General features: G+C 35.5%; 1 protein-coding gene across 1 annotated transcript in view; it reads left to right on the top strand.

Moving 5' to 3' along the window:
- NUDCD1 (NudC domain containing 1) overlaps positions 1-17,981 on the top strand; it is a 35,575-nt gene extending 17,594 nt beyond the window's left edge. The window contains exons 3-10 of the mRNA XM_015618997.3: positions 2,187-2,372; positions 4,068-4,248; positions 6,710-6,895; positions 8,881-9,088; positions 11,156-11,300; positions 12,587-12,712; positions 14,425-14,584; positions 15,797-17,981. Coding sequence (XP_015474483.1) covers positions 2,187-2,372; positions 4,068-4,248; positions 6,710-6,895; positions 8,881-9,088; positions 11,156-11,300; positions 12,587-12,712; positions 14,425-14,584; positions 15,797-16,089 — 1,485 coding nt within the window. The 3' untranslated portion in view covers positions 16,090-17,981. The remainder of the gene's footprint in view (positions 1-2,186; positions 2,373-4,067; positions 4,249-6,709; positions 6,896-8,880; positions 9,089-11,155; positions 11,301-12,586; positions 12,713-14,424; positions 14,585-15,796) is intronic.
- The last annotated feature ends 4,572 nt before the right edge of the window (positions 17,982-22,553 follow it).

The raw sequence follows: 22,553 nt of genomic DNA, 5'->3' as shown, positions 1-22,553 counted from the left end.
TTCCATGAGACAAATAATGAGCAAGAAGTCAGTCACAAAGCCTTATTCAGCAAAGAAAGAGCTGTATGTGAGTGAAGGCAGAAGATAAAGAATAATCCCTACAAGATATGCCAGAAGACATGCCACTGTACTTGATGAAAAAAGTTGGAAATCAAATCTTCAGCATGAAAGCAGTTTTTTTTTCCTCTTAGAATTAGCAGGAAATTAAGAACACAGAACTAAAGAAGAATTTATGGGAACAATTACTAGAAATAATGATGAAATTGTTAATCTAACGTCTGTTTTGCGCTGATATTGAATCAAGCTGATTTGTTTAAAGTTAACAGAGTAGGAAATAATGGATTTTTTTTTTTGTAAAATGTAGTGGTATGCATAATTTTAAAAAAATCTATACATCTTTGATTGTTCACTGAAGAATTTTATTATCTGTGCAATTTGTTCACCATAGTGTCTTTGTTTATTCCTGCTCAAAAGCTGTCTGTAGTTCAGTTTAAAAATGATTGCAGCATGGCACTGCAACAGGATTCTAAATAAACTTAACCTGACATGAAGTAGAATCATAGAATTGTTTAGGTTGAAAAAGCCTTTTAGGATCATTGAGTCCCACCAATCACCCAGCACTGCTAGGTCTATCACTAAACTGTGTCTGTAAGTGCCTTAAGATGTATAGATATATATATAGATATATATATATAATATCTATACATCTTTGAAATATATCCATGGATAGTGATTGCACCAGCTATCCTGGGCAGCCTGTTCCAGGCTGGTTTCCTTTGGTGAGGAAATTTTTCCTAATATCATCTAAGCCTCTCCTGGAGCAGCTTGAGGCCACTTTCTCTTGTTGTGTCACTTGTTATTAGAAGAGACCAACCTTCACCTGGCTACAGCCTCCTTTCAGGTGGTTGTACAGGACCATAAGGTTCCCCATGAGCCTCCTTTTCTCCTGGTAGAACAACCCCAACTCCCTCAGCTGCCCTGCTCCTCACAGGACTTGTGCTCCAGACCCTTCCCCAGCTCCACTGCCCTTCTCTGGACACACTTCAGCCCTTCAGTGTGTTTCGTATAGTGGGGGTGCAAAGCTGAACCCAGGACCTGAGGTGCAGCCTCACCAGTGCCCAGTACTGGGGGACAGCCACTTCTCTAATCCTGCTGCCCAGCTATTTCTCACACAGGCCAGGATGCCACTGGCCTTGGCCACCTGGGCACACACTGGCTCCTGTTCAGCTACTGTTGACCAGCACTCCTGATCCTTTTTCACTGGGCAGCTTTCCAGCCACTCTGCTCCAAGCCTGCAGCACTGCCTGGGGTTGTGACCCAAGGGCAGGGCCCAGCACTTTTCCATATTGAACACATACCTTTGGCCTTGGCCCATTAGTCCAGCCTGTCCAGATCCCTCTGCAGAGCCTGCCTACCCTCTCCAGATCAACATTCCTGCTCAGCTTGGTGTCTTTTGCAAACTGACTGAGGGTACCCTCAAATCTTTCATCCAGATGATTGATTAAAATATTAGACAAGACTGGCCCCAATACTGAGACCTGGGGAGCACCACTAGTGACTGGCCGTCAACTGGATTTAATTCCATAGTATAATAACAATGTGATAGAAAGTTATTTGAAAATGTGGTATGAATTAGCACAGCTTTTCTTTGCTGGCTAATTATAGGTGTTACTTTTCTTAAATTAGTGAATAAAGTGACCACTCTAGGAAAGCTGAGAAATTATATTTGCCAGTTGTGCATCAGATTAAGCTAAAATCCTTTTAAATTTACAGGTGAGTTTTATGCACTAGTTTGAATACAATTCTGTGTCTTTCATTTCTTTTTAAGTCTCCTCATTTTTCCTGGGACTAGAATTATTTGAGGTAAGTGGTTATTATATAAGAATGTTAGGGGAAATTAGAAGCCTTTTCTAATGCAAAATATAATTACTGCTTAAAATTGCAGGGAAAACTGCTGAAATATCAGAAAACATTCATAGAAACCAGTTTGATGAATTTCCACCACCTTTTCCACAATTGTGGGAATTAAGCTTGCTACCCACTTTTTTTTCCAAATATGCTCAATGATACACCAAACTGGTGCATTTATTATTTATTAGAGATTTATTATTCTTAATTTGCCTGTAATATTTACTGAAACTAATAAGTACTTCATAAAGTCTTAGTTAATGACTGTTTGTTTATAGGACACTGCTCTACAAAAACCAAGAGAAGTTTTCAGGCTACCTACAGACTTGACTGCATGTGATAATCGCCTTTGTGCCTCAATGCATTTCTCATCCTCCACATGGGTTGCTCTTTCTGATGGTACAGGAAGACTGTATTTAATTAAATCAGGCAAGCGTGGAAGCAGTGCATCTGAAAAGTGGGAGGTATGTCCTGCAATAATGTATTTAGGAGTTGTACATATACCCCTATCAAAGTGACCTAACTGCATTAATAATGGGATTTGTTATCCTGCTTGGACACAACAAATATAATTGTTACATTTCTACCTCAAGCTGTGAGTCTCATGTTCTCAGGTTAGTTCCTCTTTGTTTATGGAAGATGAATCTGGTAAAAAAGTGCCCACATTTTGTGTCTATTTTCTTGGTTAGAGGGTAGTTTCCTAAGAAACCACAGGTGTTTTAGTATTGGCAGAAATGTAGGCGTATATACTGAAGTGGAAGATTTCAGCATGATGGATTAGCTCCTTTCTCTACATCTTCTGAGAGTTCAGTGAAGGAAATTGATCATCCTGGTTTTAGATGCTTGGTAATTAATACCATCTGGTTTTTATTCTGTTCTGTGTGAGAATGCTGACACATAAATAAGTTACATTGAAGTTGTCAGTGTAACGAAAATATGAGATTTATATCTGAGGTTCTGTCATCATTTAAATTGACTTACTGAGTATGTAGAGCATGCAGTGGTTTAGAGTTGTGTTAATATCACAACACTATAAATCCTCAAACTATCAGGTTTCAGTAACAACAGCTGAACTCATTCAACCGCTGCAGCTTGAATTCTTTGTAATTTATCCTTTCATTTTCATATGTTAATCTTCTAGCAAATAATGTTTCTTTTTCTTGTTGTTTGGATTAATTTTGTTTTTATCTTCTTCAGTTTTTTGCTGAATGAGTACTTCTTGAAAAAATTTGGAATACATGGTTTTTAGAATTAAGACTTCCAGCAATAGGTATCAAATCTCTCACACTATTAGATACAGAGTCCTATGTGAAATTAATTGAATAATTTTCACATAATATAAAAAAAATCATAAATTAATGAAATTTATAGCTTTAAGTTCATAATTAATGATATTTTATATTCACAGTGGTGCTCGTTAGCCTTTCAATATGACAGTAATAGTTAGGCATTCTGCCTACCTAGTCACATTCAAATATTGGGTGGACTTTTCCAATCCATGTACATAAATAAAAATTCAAGAACTTCTAACCCTAGCTTCTCCTAAACATGAATATTATCTCCTTCATTTCATTATAACTTTTTGTTTCTTAGTTCATAGAGGAGGAAAATGGGATCTCTTTGCAAAGCCAAATAATGGCATGTTTGATGATTGAACACTGGCAGTGATGCTGTGGACCTTTGTCTTCTTGTTTGCCTATGTACAGGTCTCCGAGGATTTTCAGAATAGAGAACTAGTGGGGGCCTTGGGGAAATGCCTACATTTTCATCTTGAGTGTGAGACTTTGGCCAGTTGATAGGCAGTGTTTATGGACCCTCTTGTTCTCATCAGTTGCTGTACCTCTATTTATTGCAGTGCTAACCAGGCACAATGCAGAGAGGTTTGGGGATCTTTGTGCTTTGTTTAATGGGCTCTTATAATGATTGTTCAGTATAAACAATAATATTTAAAAACCTTTCAGTACAGTAGCTTGATAGCCACAGAAGGAGGAACCAGAAATGTGTGACATTTGTGGATTCATATTGTCAGAGAGATTTTTAGGCGACAAACTGTTACTAATTTGACATTCACTGAAACTCTTCACTGCTTTCTGTAAAAGAGCAAGGCTTCCAGCTTTAACTGTCTGACTTGACTTTTTTATTACATTTTTTTCTTCTAGATTGTGTTTAATGAAGAACTAGGAAGTCCATTTATTTTAGCACACAGTGTTTCATTTGTAAAATCTGATGCACACTCACTAGCTGTGCTGGTGCTTAGGGTAGAAAAAGATGAACTGGACACAAAAGGAAGCGGATTTCACGTTACCTTGGAATGGCTTACAATTGCAGAAAGAAAAGAGGGTAAGTGTTTTATATTTATATTACTGATGAGTAATGTTAAATAAAAATAACGTTTTTATTCTTTGTCTTAGAAGTTACCTTTCCACAGGTTCTGATATTTCTTTTCCTCAGCTTAGATTTTACATAGATAATTTTTTTTTATATTTTGAAATCAAGTTATTGGTTATAGAGCTAAATTTTGAGAGACATTTGGAAAACAGGAAGAAGTAAAGTTTTGCACTTGTGTCATATTAGAAATATGATAATTAGAAAACAAGATAGCACTTTACTTGAATGTTACAAAATGCAATTTCTGTTTAGCTGGGTTTTGTAAAATCGAGGTTATATGGAACTATTTCTACCTAATGTCTGTTGTATTTTTTAAAATATTTTACAGGTGGATATGGGTGTTTGGTTATGTGTTGTTGTTTTTTAGCTTTCAATTAATGATGTAGTGGGATTGGAAGTAGTACGACATAAATGTAAGACGTATAGTGTAAAAGGTTTTCCTGGATTAAGAGTATGAAGTTATTCCATTAATTTTGGACCAACACATTGAAAACATATTAGTTAGTATATTAATACCTACTAATTAATATTTTATCCTAATAAAGTTTGACAAATCAGACTTTATATATTCAATACGACCCTAAATGTATGACATTAAATATCATGATTTTCATAAAGGATACAAGACCCCATGTGTCACTGTCTTATTTAAAGATGCGTGGATTAAATTAACAGACATTCTTGGATGACTGTGATATGGTCTTGCTCATTATGTTACAAGAAATAAAATTTTGACACTGATAGAAACAAGAGCTTTAACTAGTTGGACTAAAGCAGTTGAGGCATATAGTGATGTTACTAGCCAAATGCTCTTCCATCTCCTACCTACCTAATATGGATAGGATAGCATTGAATAGAATAGTTCTCTGGGAAGCCTGCTGCAGTGTTTAACCACCCTCTCAGGAAATAAATGCTTCCTAGTGTCCAGTCTGAACCTCATCTAGTGCAGCTTTGAACCATTCCCATTTGTCCCATTCTGGATACCAAGAAGAGCTCAGCATTTCCATCTCCACTTCCCCTCCCTAGGAAGACTGCAGACAGCAATGAGGTTGCCCCTCAGCCTCATTTTCCTCAAACTAGACAAGCCTGAAGTCCTCACCTAGTCTTGACAGGACATTCTTTCCAGCCCTTTCACCAGCTGTGTTGCCCTCTGTGGCTTTAGTTACATTTTCTGCTGTTGAAACCTTGGATGATGGAAATATATTTCAGAAAGCCACATGAGACCAACTGCCTTATGCGTTTATTACCAGCTCAACGAGAGAAAGAAACCTGTGAACAATACTGCTTATAACTTAGAAGAAAAACTAAATCAGTAACGCTGCCAGTCTAGAGCTGAAAACTGTTACTCAGAAGTCAGCACAGACTTTTGTTGTATTTTTTAATACTGTACACTTTAATAAAAAGTCCTTTTTTACATTGTATGTTTTATAATTTATGACAAATATTCTTGGCATCCTTAAAAGTAGATTTAAAACTTTTTCAAAAAATCTTGCCAGCTCTTCAGCATTTCCAGAGAACAAAAAATTTTTGAAATTACTGTCAGGAGAGATTTAACAAAATTTAAAGCAATCTTTAATTGTGAAGAGAGAAATAAATTTGATTTCATTTAAACAAACATCTCACAAATCAGACTGATGTATGAACCAGTCTCAAAGATAAAAGCGGTTTTGAGGAATTAAAATACTTTACAATCTCTTTCATCAGTAATCAATTTTTGTTGCTTGCCTTTCTTTGAAACTGTCTGTGGATGCAGTTTTTTTCAGATTTTAGTAAAAGTAGTTAGTTAATCAACAAGCCATTTCTTAAATTTCCAAAATCTGTGCTTCATCAGAGCAAAGCCTTAAAACATGTTTATTTCTCTTGATATGGATAAATGTGAGATCTCTGCCCTGTTTGGCAGACAAAAGGCTCATACTCGTCACTATTGTGTTACCAAAGGAAAAAAATGGAAACATGAAAATAAATCAGAATGGGGGCAGTGGTAAGGTCTTTTCATATCTTTATCTCATTCATATCTCTTCATATCAGTACTTCAGAGGACTGTAACAGAAGTGTACCCTTTCAAATTTGGTTTTCTTTCGTTAACCAAACTTTTAGAAATACTTGCTGTAAAAGCTTGAAATGAGGAGCCACCATGCTGCCTTATGAGATTCAGATATGGTTAGCTTTCTTCTTACCTTCTCTACAAGAAAAAAATTATTTGTACTGAGGCTGTGCTGGACTAGCTGTGATCAGCAAAGGCATCATAAGAATAAAATGAAGTCTTAGATTAATCCAGTGTAACTCATTGGAAAACCATGGTACTGTGATTTAACAAGTAGGATTGCATAGTATTTTTAAATGTAATGAGTTCCTTAGATAATAATTTGTCTTCTAGAAATATATGATGACTTTTTTAAATTTTATTTTATAGGTGATCATAGATACGAAATCACTAAAAGGAGAATTTTGCAAGGAAAATCAGTCCCTCATTATGCAGCAATAGAGCCAAGTGGGGATGGTCTGATGATTGTTTCCCACAAACCATTTACATATATGCAAAGTGAAAGTGACAAATTAGAAGAAAATGATGATGCAAAAGTATCAAATGAAAAGAAAGGTAAGACTTAGTCTGACAGGTTATGATAGTCTGCTCTCTTCTTTGACTTAGGACACACCTTGTTAGTTTGGCATTTGTTTGGAAACTCTAGCAATAAGTGTACTAATATCTATCTTATGGACAGATTGATTTTTGTTTGTTTGTTTGCCTTTACTGTTGGAAGTTGTATTGTGCATAAACCTGTATTAGGTGCTTTCTTTTGGATAGGAAACACTTAAAGAATTTCATTGTCTTAAGGAAAAGGATATTTTGCAGACAGACATATAATAGGTTTTTGGTATTAGTTGGATTGCTAATGCTTAAATTTAGGCATCTGTCTGAAGTATGCAAATTAAGAAACCAGTCTTCCTGGATGGGAGGGGGGCATTGACCTCCCCAAACTGTTATTTATCAGAAAGCCTTTTGATATGTAATTTTACATAATTCCTGCCTTTCTAAAATTTAAATAATTATTTTGAAAAATCTTTTTAAGGAATGAGACTCCTGTAAAAGGTTCTGTTTTCTCCAGTGGGAAAGTAGTTCAAAAAAACTTCAACAAAATGCATTCGTACTTTTTTTTTCTTTGCAAACAAAACAAAACTAAGAATATAAAAACCTAATAGAGTTGTTTATTCCTAAGTATCACTAGGCTCTGTAATGTCTATGTAATTATGTTGGATTACTTTATGTTTGATTTTTGTTTCTGCATATGAAGCATTGGTTAGTGAACAAATTCTAACTGAAGAATAATAGCACAATCTTTGTTAATAGTGTGAAAATCTACTTGGAAAACAATACAAAAGGATCAAATTTCTGGAATGTGTTAATGTTAAACACTATGACAACTGTGGTTTTGTACATGTAATTTTGTTAAGAATAGTCTGTATATATATATCTTGAGGCAAAGGAGTTCTTCAGTGCACTGAGCACCACAGTGCAAAGTAACGTAGGCTCTAGTCTTATTTGCACAGTTATATAAAATTGCAGGTATAATGGACTTTTAATAACAGATACCATTTGTGTCAGTTTTCAAAATTTTGAAAGCTGTCATGTCTCAGATAGTAATAATTTCTGGGGAAGTATAATTGTAGCACCTGCAACTGATCCATTGCAACCAGGGCAGTTGTGGCAAAGGCCAGGAGTGCAAGAGTCCTTCCAGAGTCACATGGTAGGAGGCTTTGATCAGTAGAATCTTGAGTTGCATTGTGACAACTTGAGAGCTTTCAAAGGGAAACCTATACTGTACTTTTTCTCAAAATAGAAAGGTAACTTTTACAAGATTGCTCTTTAGTAAATATATCCATCTGTATTTCTATTTTCTATGTGTTACCCACTCATGCTGTCATAGCCTTTCTTTTGTATAAACATTTCTCTAAAAAGGCCATTTCTTCTAGCAGTTTAATAATCAGACAGATTCTAGACACTGTAGAAAAAGTCAGTTACTACCTCTGGGCAGGTAGTTTTATTTCATCTCCATTAGCTGAGGCAGATTAAGACTACTTAGTCTTATAAAATCATTTCTGTTGACTAGTCAGCATAGCTTCCAGCAACATATGTAAGAAAAAAGTGTTCACATCTCTAAATGGCATGTACTTCCAGCATGCAGTAGCTTGTCAGTATACTACACCTGATGTCTTTTCAACCAATTTATTTATCATTAATGTTTCATGTATTTAAGTACATTTTGGCTTCCAATTTCATAATGCTACGGTAAGCTTAATAGTAACAGTTAATGCCCATTGTATAACTATCAGTGTATTTGAGTATAGATATGAATATGAATTACTCTTGAAAGGAAGGATACAAATGAAGTTGATTGCTAAAAAGGTATTTCTCCATTTTATGATCAGGATATATTTTGTGTAAATTTTTCAGAGTAAAAGTTAATTTACACTTTTTCAAAAACATTTCTTTTACTAAATGCCAAATGTCTCAGCACTGGAGGCTGTGGAATCTAATAATCCTTGTAATCTAGTTTGTATTTTCCTGCACGTTTCCAACTGTAGACCCTCTCTACTACTGGCAGCAGACTCAAGAAGATGTGACAATAACAGTTCAGCTGCCTCAAGACATCACAAAAGATGACATAAAAATACGTTTTTCCCCTGATAATATATGTGTTACGCTGAAAGACCAGCCTCCTTTGGTGGAAGGAAAGCTCTATTCATCTGTGGACCATGAAAGCTGCACATGGATAATTAGAGAGGATAAAAGGTATTGTATATATTTTTTAGTTTTTCTATTGATAGGAACTGATTTCAAAATATACACCATATTGGATTTCTGGCCCTTCGGGAATGATCTCATGTAATGCTACACCCAATGTCCCTTTTTGCAAGGATGTCTCTTCCCTTGAAAACAATTCACTGGCTTTTGCTGTCTGAGTACTGTTTCTTTATCTAATTGTGAAAGTAATCCCTTCCTTTTGCAGTTATTTTCCAGAAAAAAAACCCACACAGTATCAAAATATTAAACATAGATTTGTAAGAAGAGTAAACTTAATTGATTCAACAATTTTTTATTTTTCTTTTGTATGTTTCAGGATTTATTAGTTCCAGTGTACCTTAGTGTTTGTGGTAATTTCTCTTCCACTTTCCACAAGCAAGTATTTTAATAATAATTCAACATAAATTCTTTAGGCTTGACTTATAAATTCTTTATTATATTTTCCTAAAAATTATATGTGCGTTATAGAAGATAAATCTCTGTGAATTTAACATGCTGTAGACGTCAAATACAAATGTTCCTGTTTCTATTTAGGAACTAAATTTTAGGGGTTTTTTTAGATTCTGAAATAAAAATACAAAATAATGAAGAGGGTGCAAAAAAAAAAATTCAGAGCTCCCTAAAACATAGTCAGGTTTTTCTTTGTGTTGTCTAATTTTCATACTGTGCCTGGGCTGAGCCAGGTATTCACTTACCCACGCTGGTCTGGTTATCTCAGAGATACTCACACTCTTTAATGAACTCAAGAAGAAACATGTAGACCATCAGGTGATCCACTCAACAGCTGATAGCTGTTTATCTAAAACAAAGGCTACCCTTCTAAGTTGTGATAAGCTTGGCTTTTTGCAGTTTCCAAAAGATTGACTGTAAAGGACAGTGATTCTCAAAAAAAAATTGAGAGGGACTAATATTTTTGTATAGATTATACTATTACTCTATATTAAAGTTTGACTGTGATTAAAATGTGGGGTTGTTGGCTTTTAGGTATCATGCTGAAAAATAACTCAGCTGAATAACTTGATTTTTTTATTACTCATTCAAGTGAGCATTATTGTATGAATCTCAGGTTTCTACTTTAATGAGAAAGAGTAATTCCATATTTCAATGTAATAAGTTACACTCAGTTCTTAATTTTCATATTGCATCACTGCTATAAATCTATTGATTAAAAGTCAAAAACTTGCTTCAGATGTCTTCTATAAAAGTGTGCTGTTCCTAATACCAGTGCAATTGCTTTAGAAACTGATTCAGAGTTGCTGCTGTGGTGCAGTAATTAGTAACTTAGAGGGTTTTCTTGTTAGGAGCACTACAGTGCTTGTCATTGCTGGAGAACCTGTAAGTGTATCTAAAAAGTGAGTATAATAAAACTGACTTATATCTATGTGTTTGTCCCACACAGTATTTACATGGAATTACTATGTTGGTGCATTGGGCTGTGTCTCAATTTTTGTTTACTTAATTAGTTATTCCTAATAGTTTAGTGATCATACTGGGTTCTCGTTGTTGGGTTTTGTTTTTACATGTTACAGAAATCTTAACCTCTTCTGAGACAGAACTTTAGAGAGACAGTGTAGATAATTAATTGATGAAGTATTTTTGAGGCCTATAAAATACAAATATTTTTGTCCTAGATGTTATATAGAGGTAGGGCACACTTAAATAGCCCTAAGAACTACTGCTTGTTTCAAATAAACCTCAGTATTAAAATTCTGTCAGTCTTTGAATAGATTGCTTTACAAGTGATTTCCTGCCATATTTGAAATATTTTAATGAGTCTGCTTCAGGGTAAACTACACTTACATTGAAAATATAAGTGGTTTGTAAGAGGTTTTTGTTTAGGCTATTAGAAAATCACATGCTTGGTCTGTTTTTCTTTAGAATATTTTTGTTAGTATGGTGTATTTTATAATTTGAATGCTAATGGTTTCTGTGATTTTCATTATTAATTCAGTTTGAAGAGAAGTGCTCTTATCTACATTGAGAGCTTTTTGACTAATCTGACAAATGGATGTAGTGTTTTCATGTGTTACTCTTTATCTTCTCTTTCCATTTTAGCTTGGAAATCTCTCTGATTAAGAAAAACGAGGGGTGCCAGTGGCCAGAGTTAATCATTGGTGATACAAGAGGGGAATTCATTATGGACCCTTCCCAATGCTCTGAAATAGCTGAAAGCCTGATGCATCTTACCTCTGAAGTAATGGTAAAGAATCAAGAACCAAAGACTTAAAATTCTTGTACATGTTGTCTTTTCTTGATGCCCTAATTTGCACTGCATTGACCCAACTCATCAGTTCATTTACTATTCATTCATTTTTAATTGAAGCTGTAACAAACTAATGGCACTAGAGTTGTGAATACACTTTGAACAGTAAAACCATCTTCAAGGGGGACTGAATTTAACTTATATGGTGGTGTCTATGCAACAAACAGAAGCTTGATTTAGCATTGAAAAGAAACTTTGTGCCCATCATTTAGGATGTGCCAGTTTGTTTTAAAGCAGTTAATTAAATGATTTTGAAAGATGTCTGTTTCTTGTTTATCAATAGGTTAGCAAAGCCTATTTTATACTGTCTTCCTAGGGATACCGTACTTGACCTAGAGACTGTGAGTGTAAATGCCATGTTTAAAAGGAAAATTTAGGAAACTATAAATATGACTCATGAACTTTCTGGCATTTTTGTCATACGGGAAGTCTACTTAAAGTAAAATGTAATTTTTAGCTGCTATTTACTTGATACTTGGTTCAATTAGAAAATGGCATCTCATTTTATGAGAATTTATGAAGTGTGCCTCCATGTGGCTTTTGATATATTAGGTTTGGATTATTACTTTGTTTTTAATAAGGCTGAAAAGTGTTATTAAAATAAATTCTATTTAGTACTCCAGATTGATTTCTCTCTCCCTCAGTATTTGTGAGGAAGATATTGTAGTGTATCTTTTGACCATAGATTTTTTTTGGAACTTCAAATTTATTTTCTTTTGTACTTCATACTAAGCTTAAAGTGATGATTTTTTAATCATAAGTTTTCATTAATTTTAAATATATTTTAATAAATTAAAATTATTATTAGCAAAACTAAAATGTGTCATGTATTTAGAGCTGCTTATAAAATGAATCAATCAATTTTTCAATAGCATTACTGATGACAAGCTGAAATAAGCTTACACTGATGTACATTTACTGAATATGCATATGTTTTCAGAATTGTATACTTTTGCTACTTAGAAAGGGTATTTGTTGTCCATGTATTAGTGGCTTATGTACCTTTCCTGAAACTGAAATTGATTTTATTGTATCTACCACTTCTGCTGTCCTCCACAGCAGAAATTGTTATATTTATTTTGAGTGAGTAAATAATAGCTTTCAGTGTGTATGGATATGCAAATAATTCTTCAGTTGTTCTTTGGGGTCTTTTTTGTGTCATAAAAAAGATTTTTTTTTTTTCAGTAGTTTCCATTTTCAGTGTAGTTCATTCTTTTTTTCAGAATCCAAACCCTGAAAAGGAAAACCCACCTTGTAATGCTCAAGAGTTAGAAGAGTGTGATGCTTTCCTGGAAGATGGTGCAAGCTTGTGCAGATTTGATGGTGATACCTTAAAAGTCACCCATATAGTAAGTACTGCTAATTATTACAGAAATACTTCAAAGCACTCTTTTGTGTGGAATTAGACCTCTATTATCAGTACAAAAATCTATAGACTGTTGAAATCACATAAATTTCTCCCATATCAAATCACAGTAGCAACACAAATTGTCAATCCATATGTGTCCTTTGATATCATTTTAATATAAAAACAAAGCTCCTTTTGTTCTGATTAAAAAATACATATACTTTCACAAGTGAGCCATTTAAAAAACAAAGTTATATCAGAGTAATTATAAGAAAAGGATCTTTTTTCAGTGGCATAAAATTTTAGATGACTTAGCTTGCATTTTGCACAGTAGTTTTTCAGACAGCCTGGTAGAAACCTGACCTTTTTTACTAAGAAGCTGGAGCACAGATTACTTTATGGTACTTTTTTGTCAATCACACTGAAAATAACAGACTGGGGGCAAAATGCTTCAATAGTGGGCTTGATTTGGGTTGTAAGCAACCATGACTAACAGTAAGCTAGGATTTGATCTGGTCTGTTGCCTGGAGTTGGAAACAAAATGATGTGAAAACATTACAGATTAACTTGTTGTGAGGTTTTTTGGGAGTTTTTTTTTAAATTGGATGAAAGCGAAAACTACATTGTGGTTGTAGCATGGTTTGGGTTGCCTGGTAAATTGTAAAACCTCTGTCCTTGAGATCTTCCATACCAGACTGGATAAAGTTCCTAATACCTATTTATTAATAAATAACTCAGCCTAAACTACTGCTCCTCACACTGAAGGGTAAGAAATGCCTGAGACATTTCACAGATCAGGAGGAACATGAGTTCATGGGATCACAGAAGGCTGCTTTCTAATAGGCAGCAAGACATTGTGGAGCAAGTTTGAACTCCTGGGTTCTTGTAAAAAGTTCTTAAAATGGGTGGGATAAAAGTAATTTAAAGGTTAATGTGTTTAAAGCATTATAGTAAAAGGACATTTATCTGTGGGTAGGAAATATTAATTTCAACTTCTTGTATGTGAACTTGCAGTTTTGGTCCTTGTTAGAATATGGAGAAATATGAGTATTTCAGTATATTTTTCAGCATACAGAAAAGTATTTTCACTTTGATTTAGTTCTTATTTCAAGTTGTTTAGGGTTTCTTGTTAGCAATTATGGGGCCTTTTCTTTCAGAAATGGGGCTGGTATAGCTTTTTACCCACAACTCCTCCAAACATTTTTATTGAAGATTGTGCTGATCTGAAACTTAGTAATTACTTGATTGCGAGTAAATTCAAAATGTTAATATTTCATAATTTTAGTATTCTATCTAATCCTTGTTTTAGTTCTTGCCAGCTTTTGCCTGAGAGGGACAGTGTGTCCTTCCCTGTTAGCCCTGCAGAAAACCAGATGTGATTACTTAGAGAGAATCTTTTCCTAATGTGAGAAGGTTGTAGGTTAGGATCTACCCTAGAAAACCATGTCTGCACAAAACACATTCCCATTTCCTTGTGTAGTGGACGTAATTTTTCTCTCAATATTACTCCAATGAACTTAATTGCATCTCTTTAAAATGTGTAAGGCACCTGTGGTGTATTGAGCTGTTTATCAGTGGGATGCAGCATAATGTATTCAAACATTTTGTCAAGTAACAAACATAAAACTGTTGATCATCTAACTTTGGCAGTATGCATAACAGAATTTGCTATTTGTGCTTTGAATAAATATTTTATATTTGTTTTGTTTTCAGATTAATCTTGGAAGCAACCAGTATCTTTTCTCAGTTGTTGTGAATCCCAGAGAAATGCCATGCTTCTGCCTAAGGCATGATGTTGATGCTCTTCTCTGGCAGCCTCACTCTGACCAACCAGAGAATATGTGGGAACACATTGCTACTTTTAATGCTTTAGGTAAGAAATTAACTTCTGTGTCACACACCTCTGAGACTTTTCTACCTGAATACTTCTGGTATGACTTATGTTGATATTTCACTTTCTTAAATTGGAATTGAAAGTAATTATAATTCTGTCGATAGCAGCATGGTAGCTTAATTTTAGAAATAAGAGAACATAGAAATGAAATGTTTATGCCCTGGGAGGAAAATAAGCCTTTTCAGACCGTGTATAGGATGTAAACACAGAACTGCATAGTAAAAAAGAGAGTTCCTTGGATAAGTGGCCTTGAGTTAGAGACTGAAAAGCATAATCACCACCTTAACACTCACGCAGACATTGTCAGGGCAATAGCTGCAGTTAATGCATTATATGTCTAGGTGTGTGTAAGGTGTTTTAATAAGTGACCTTTAGATTTTTTCCTGTCTTCTTGACTCATGTGATAACCATTGGCATGCATTTTTTCAATGGAAATTAAGCAAATAACCTTGCAGAAAGATGGTAGATCACTTTGCAAAGATTGTATCTCAATTCTCATTACAGAAGTGTGAAAGGAAATCAGTCTGAAATGAGTGTATGAGTGAATATTAACAGAAATTACAGTGTGCTAAAAAGTAACTCATTTTTCTTCAGTCAGTTCTAAACAGAAAACAAGTTTTAAGTGTCTGTTCAAGATCAGGTGGGCTCAGAAATCCCAATTTTTAAATGTAATTACACACTGGGAGATGAGTAAAGACAATAGATTTATTCTACTTAGGCTGCAAATATTGGGCCAAGATTGCCCATATGGACCATGTCTGTGGCCTCATGATCCTGCCGAGAAAATGAAAGACCTTGTGAGGCACAAAGGAGCCAGATGTGGGAAGAGTATCTTGCTGTACATGTGTATCCAAAACACCAGTTAAGATGAGGTATATGAGAATTGTATATTGGTACTATTCTTGCCTCCTCACCAACTATCAATTATTGCAAAACCAGCACCACTGGTTAACTCATCCATTAAGAAAGTACTGACTTATGTAATAAGAGTGCTTTGGTGGTTTAGGTTTTTTTTTCTATGTTGAATGTTTTTGGTTGATTGGTTGTCATTGTTTGTTTGTTTGGGGTTATATTTTTTGTTAAAAATTGCACATTATTTTTTAAGTTAAGCTTGAGTTTTTATCAGCCAGTTAAACTTCAGTTGAAATGCATCTGTTACTTATCCCTGCTGTTTGGTTTTGGGTTATTTAGGTTATGTCCAAGCATCAAAGCAAGACAAGAAGTTCATGGCTTGTGCTCCAGATTACTCCTACGCTGCTCTTTGCGAGTGCTTGCGACGAGTTTTCATCTATCGCCAGCCAACACCTCTGGCCACAGTTCTCTACAACAGGAAGGAAGGAAGACAAGTAGGACAGGTTGCTAAGCAGCTGGTAGCAACCCTGGAATCCAATGATCCTATCTTAGGCTTTCAAGCTACGAGTGAGAGATTATTTGTTCTCACAACAAAAACCTTGTTTTTAATAAAGGTGAACTCTGGAAATTAATTATCCAGTGTGCTCTGCTGTATTTTGTGTTAACAATTTGTTATAGAAATGAATACAGGTAGACAATCTGACAAGTTCAGTCCAATTTGCTGAAAAACAAAAAGGGGCTGTTTTACAGGGGAATCAAATTTCTTCGTTACAATTTTTCTGTAAGGAAGTTGGTTTTTTGACTTTGCTGCCACAGAAGTTAGCTTTTTCAGAGCTATGGGAAAATGTCTTCTGCAGTACCATATTTGTCCAAGTAATTGACAGATGCTGCTATCACATAAGTGAATAGATTTATGCATTGCTTTTTCCAAATTACTTTATTTGTTATACTTCTGAGTTTTGAGAATTCACTGCTTTTTTTAAATGCCACTGTTTACCTATGAAAAAAAGTAGTCTGATAAAGAGTTGCAGGCATATGATGTGCACAGTAGAATGTATCATAAAGAAAAAAAATCTCCAGTGCAAATAATGTTGACCAAAAAATTGTTCTGCTATTTTGATATTAAGTAGTTTTGAGTGAAATGGGTCGGGTATTATGTTTCTTATCCAGGTAATTAAATGCAGAAATTTTGCTGTATACGCACATTTTAAATTATTGGTTTGGGACTTATTTATACTTGTAGTAAAATCTGTTCACGTCTCTAGAATACATTTTAGCAGCTTTTTCCAGAAGCAAAGTAAGGGTCAATATATAGCTGCCAATTATACATCAAATTCTGTTAGTTAAGGTCTTGTTGTACTCTCAGTTGTGCCATTTTTGTTTGACTCTATACTTCATTTCAAGTGACTCATTTACAATGAGAAAATGGCTGACAGAAAATCACTGGTTTGTAACCTGGGATGGGACACTCAGAGGTGCTGCTTCTGCCTCAGATGCCACTGTAAATGCTGCATTGTCACTCCACTGTTCTGTCTGTGTTGCCTAATTCAAAACCTGGTATATTTGCAATATAAGAGTACTGAGGTCAATGAGGATGCTTTGGTTGAACAAACTGGTATGGTCAATTGAGTTGAATAGTTGTATCTGAAGCTTTTTGTTTCTTATTTTAAATTGGCATTGTCAATACATTTAAACCAAAGAGTCAGTTGTGACAGCTCTGCCCTGGGTTGGGCATTTTTCATAGTTGGCTTACAAATCCATAGCAAAGAATGCCTAATGTCTTGTGTACTGGCAGGAAAGGTGCTCTCATCTGTGGTACCAAAGTATGGAGAGACTCAAATACAGGTGGCCTTTTAGTTTGCATCTCCCTACCAGTATTATATCAGAACTCTCTAAGAATCTGTTGTGAAAAGAATAAAAATGTCTTTACTTGTGATTGTTTTGATTCTCCTGTAAATTCTCCAGATTTCTATCTGTGAACTGATTAAATAACAAGTGGGAGGCAAGCAGCTGTGGCTTGAAAAAACCCTCCAAATGCAGAAGCTTTTCAAGGAACTTGATTTTCCTTCTCCTCACAGCAGGATTATATAGTATATCAAATATTGAAAAGCTCTTCCTTTCTTTTACTTGGATAAGTTAAAACTGACTGGATTTGTAAATCTCTTTTCATTCTGTCCTTTTAAAACTGTTTTGAAAATGCTTTTTGGAAAGGTTCAGTGAATGTATTACCATTGCATGACTGGTTTGCATTTAAATTTTATTTGTTGGCCAATAATGTCACACAAGCTGGTAGAATTCCTGCAGAGGTTCTATAGAAAAAAAATATGTAGCTTATTACTTTGCAGCATAAATTAAGTGCTTTTAGATGTATATGAATATTACTTAATATGATACTAATCTTTGGGTTAAGTTAAGAACATGATCTTTGGAAAATGGAGGAATGAAAGAGTAAAGGAATCACAGTTAACATTTCTTTGTCATCTCTGGCCTACTGCAGGCAGTTTCAATATAGATGAGAATTTCACCTGTTCTTTGTCAAATTCTTCTTGCTGTGAGTTACATGCCTGGAAACATGCTCTGCTGTCTCCTGCAACAGAGGAAACAAAGTCAACTGAAAAGGTTACCTCTTGAAATGTGTTAGAATATGCAATGACTAGAACTCACATTCCAAATGTATGTCTGTTTCAAGGGAGGTCTTGTTTGCATCTGGAAATAACTGAACACAGGGAAAAGGTTCATCCCTTTTCCATCTTACTCATCTGTTTGTAATCATGTTCCCAGGAACAATGTATCAAGTAGTCTCTTTCTTACTTGGCTTCTATGAGAGTCAAGGATATTTTATTATTTAAATTACTTTTTACCTTGAGGAACCTGGAGTGCTGTTGCACAGCAAGCTTACCCTGAGGCAGGGAAATCCCAAGCACAAAAGCAGGCTGGGAAAAGAATGGATTGAGAGCAGCCCTGGAGAAAAGGACTTGGGGGTGCTGGTGGATGAGGGGATGGACATGGGCCAGCAGTGTGCACTTGCAGCCCAGAAACCTAAACATGGTCTGGGCTGCATCATGTGAAGCATGGCCTGTAGGTCCAGAGAGGTTATTCTGCCCCTCTGCTCTGCTCTGCTCTGGTGAGACCCCACCTGGAGAAATGCATCCAGCTCTGAGGTCCCCAGTCCAGAGGAGGGACACGAAGATCATCAGAGGGCTGGAGCACCTTGTCTATGACAACAGACTTGAGAGAGTTTGGGTTCAGCCTGGGAAAGAGAGAAGTTTCTGGATAATGAGTCTCTGGGAGACCTTAAAGCAGCCTCCTAGTACATACAGGGGCCTGCAAGAGTGTTGGAGAGGGGTTTTGGACAAGGCTATGTAGTGGTAGGATAAGGGATAATGGCTTTAAGCTGAAAGTAGGTTTAGATTAGATACTGGAGGAAAATCTTTACTGTGTGAGTGGTGAGGCACTGGACAAAGTTGCCCAGAGAAGCTGTGGATGCCCTGTCCTTTAAAGCTCAGCACCAGACTGGATGGGGCTTTGAGCAACTTGGTCTAGTGCAAGTTGTCCCTGCCCATAGTGTGGGGTTGGAACTAGATGATCTTTAAGGTCAGTTTCCAGCCATCTTGTAGTAACTAAATTGCTGCAAGCCAGCAGGAGACACTCCCTATCATCAGTTCAGTTTCTGTGTTCAATTTCTCTTAAGGCTTATTTGTTCATTTGTGTCCTAAATAGCATAAAATGTGGATGTTTAAGAGATGGTTTTCTGATGACCACGCTTCAATTTTTCTAGGATTTTGTTTCTTGAGATCTTACTTTTTCAGACAGTTCTTCCTGAGAGGTCCCAATCACAATCTGTTCACAGAATTTCTGAGAAAATATTTTACTATTACAGGTTTACTTGGCTGTTATGGCATTATTTGATTTTAGTATTTTCAGTTCTTTCCTTAACTGCATGTTTGGAATGCATAATGTATTCTTCTACAAGTTTAAATAAACAGAAAAAATGTTAAAATTTTAAAATTACTTTAAATGATTTATATTAATTTCAAATATATAGCCTTCCTATATTACTGAAATAAAATAAAAAATAGAAATAAGAAATTCCTTAAAATAAAACTTGTATTAAGGAGTTTTGTGCTATGGCAAAGTTGTAGCAGGTCCCTGCACTGCAGAGCCAGGGCTGTTGCCAAGACATGCACTATTGCACTCCTTGTGAAATCCCCTGTACAGCCTTGCTAATGTTCCTTTTCTGCCAACACACAATTTTAGAGGTAGTTACTGGAGGGGGTTGATAAGTATCCAGGTGCATTCGTGTGTTAAAGTGTGCCTCTGATTCTGTGTCTTCTTTATAAAAGACAAATGATCTGTACAAACCCTTCTAGATGAAAGAAAGAGGTCTGGCCTTTCTTCTCTCCCCCTACCTCAGCATGGGTGTTTTTTTGCAGGAAAGTGAAGGAAAAGAGGAAGAATTTGGTCTGTATGTCTGTCCTTTGACAGAATTGGTTGTTCATTAATGAAACAGCAGATCCAATGAGAGTAAAACTAAGGTTAAAGCTTTTATTTCAGTTTTTTTTGTGCTTTGTTTCAGTAATGAGCCACTAGAACTCTTTCATTTCCTTGCCTTCTGTCAATTTATTTTTTTCTATTCTCATTATGCAGATTAGATGAACTTGTAGCCTGCAGCCAACCACATATTAGCCACATAATAAAAATTTTGGTTTAAAATGTTGTGCCATCAGTCCTATGTGCCTGTATTTCTGGAAGTCTGGTAGGATTTGTTTCCCCTCCTCCCTATGCAATTCATGTTCATTTGTGCTATGGATAAAAATCAGCAAGGTCTAAGGATAACCTGACATCTTTGATGTAGAAGAGCCAAGCATCAAGCAAGCCTTTTCATCAAGACTATTGTAATACTTTCAAAGCCAAGGTATAGTCCCTTTTTCCTTGGAGAAGTGTTTGCTGGAGTAATAGTTTTTCCTTTATAAAAGGTTTAAGGTCCTTCTGTAAAACTTTCTTTACACAAAGATCTTTGTCATTAAGTGGTAGCTGGATATTGATTAAAATAACATCTAGTTAATAGTTTCAGATGTAGACCTGGAAGATACTTGTCATAGTCTTTGCCAATCTAATGCTCTATACAAAATACCTTTATAAACCATTCCAGTGCACTTTTGTAAACTAATGTCAGTTGCAAGGAACTCTCAAGAAAAAAAACAAAAGAAAGCAAATTTTAAAAAATTAATGATTTTAAAACTTGACTTGCATTATGCTGTGATGAATATACACTTTCTAGTGTACATTTCTTAATGTATTAGTTACATTCTGAATGTGCAGGACTTGTGTATGTATCTACATTTGTATTTCCATCTGTATATGCACACACCTGTTTGAATTCATGCTGCCTTAAGGTATGGGGAGGGTGGGGTGGCTTTTGGAGAGGAGAATCTTTTAAACTTACTGACAGCAAAGCTTGGATTCTTCGTTAACGTGTTCATGAGCCTGCCATACAAGTGTTGTAATGTCATGATAACTGCTTTATGTGAAAATATCAGTCATGAATCCTGTGGTGATTTCCTCTGCTGAGGATTAAATATGAGACATCTCACTTTTTAATTTTATCCAAACTTAAACAGCTCAGAGCCAAGTATTGAGCAAGATTCCTCAAGTTGGCAGAATTGATGCAGAAGTGATAAGTATTTATTTTTATCAGAACAAGTGATGTTTAGAGGGGAAAGAAATAAGACCCACTGAATACTAATTCAGTGACTTTCAGCACTGAAATTGCAGCTGATTGGCCTTTAATGATTTTTCTCTTTTAAGTTACTCAATCTCTCCGTTGCGTGTGTCTCCTCTAATAAATGTAGAATACTTTATGGTAATTTAAGGTTGAGCAATTTATGAGAATTTTCTGAATAACTGAATTATGCTTGCAATTGTGGCATCTAAAATATAGGCATGAGGTACAAGATGGATACACCTAGTCATAAAGAGACCAGGAACTCAGGCTCTTGATTTGATCAAGGGCTGGCAACCATCTGAGCAGAAATAAAAAACAATGTTTTGAAGACATTTTCATGAGTTGCAATTTCTGATTCTAAAAAGAGTAAAAACATGGGAATCTGCAGAATCATTATAGAATCACAGAATGGTTTGGGTTAGAAAGGACCTTAAGGATCATCTAGTTACAGCACTCCTGCCATGAGCAGGGGCACCTTTCACTAGACCAGGTTTCTCAGAGCTCTATCCAACCTACCTTGAACAGACCCAGGGAAGGAACACCCACAGCTTCTCTGGGCGATCTGTTCCAGTGCCTCACCATCCTCACAGTAAAGAATTTCTTCTTAATATCTAATCTAAACCTGCCCCTTTCAGTTTAATATCCTTGCCCCATGTCCTTGTCCAAATTGCCTCTCCAACTCTCTCATAGGCTTCCTTTAGGTACTGGAAGGTGCTCTAAAAGGTCTCCCTGGAGCCATCTCTTCTCTGGGCTGAACACTCTCCCCGTCTTCACAGGAGAATAAGTTTGCGTACCCAAGATAAAACTTACACAGGCTCCCATTTAAAATCTAGGGATATATGCAATACATTATTCAAAGCAGCTGGATCAATTAGAAAGAACTTGTTTGTTACTGAGATCTTCTCTGTTGTTTTTTTCGCATGTGGCAGGGGTAAGTCATCAGTAAAACTGGCTGGATGCTGTTGTCATTGGAGTCACTCCTTTGGTCCTGTTTCTTACCTGGTGTAGCTCCAGGTGGTTGCTGCTGTCTGAAAAATTCAATTAATAGTCCTATAATATATAGTTAATAGTTCATATTAACTATAGAAATAGCTATATTTATAACTATATCATTGTAGTTACTTAACATATAGTTAATAATTATAAGCTATAAGGATTGGCTGCTGTTAGCAACATAGTTCAGAGTCTCTGTGTATCCAATGTGACATCTAATAAAATCTGTCTTTTCACATAAACCAACAAAAAAGAAGGCAAAAAACCCCAAACAAACAAACACACACAAAAAAAACCCCAATTACCTAAAACTCAGACTGCTTTATTGTTTCACTTTCTTTTCTGGGAAGTACAACAAATAATGTTTTTCTTTCCGCT

Source organism: Parus major, chromosome 2 (assembly GCF_001522545.3).
Source record: "Parus major isolate Abel chromosome 2, Parus_major1.1, whole genome shotgun sequence".
Taxonomy (NCBI): Eukaryota; Metazoa; Chordata; class Aves; order Passeriformes; family Paridae; genus Parus; species Parus major.
This window is presented reverse-complemented; position numbering and strand designations above follow the sequence as displayed.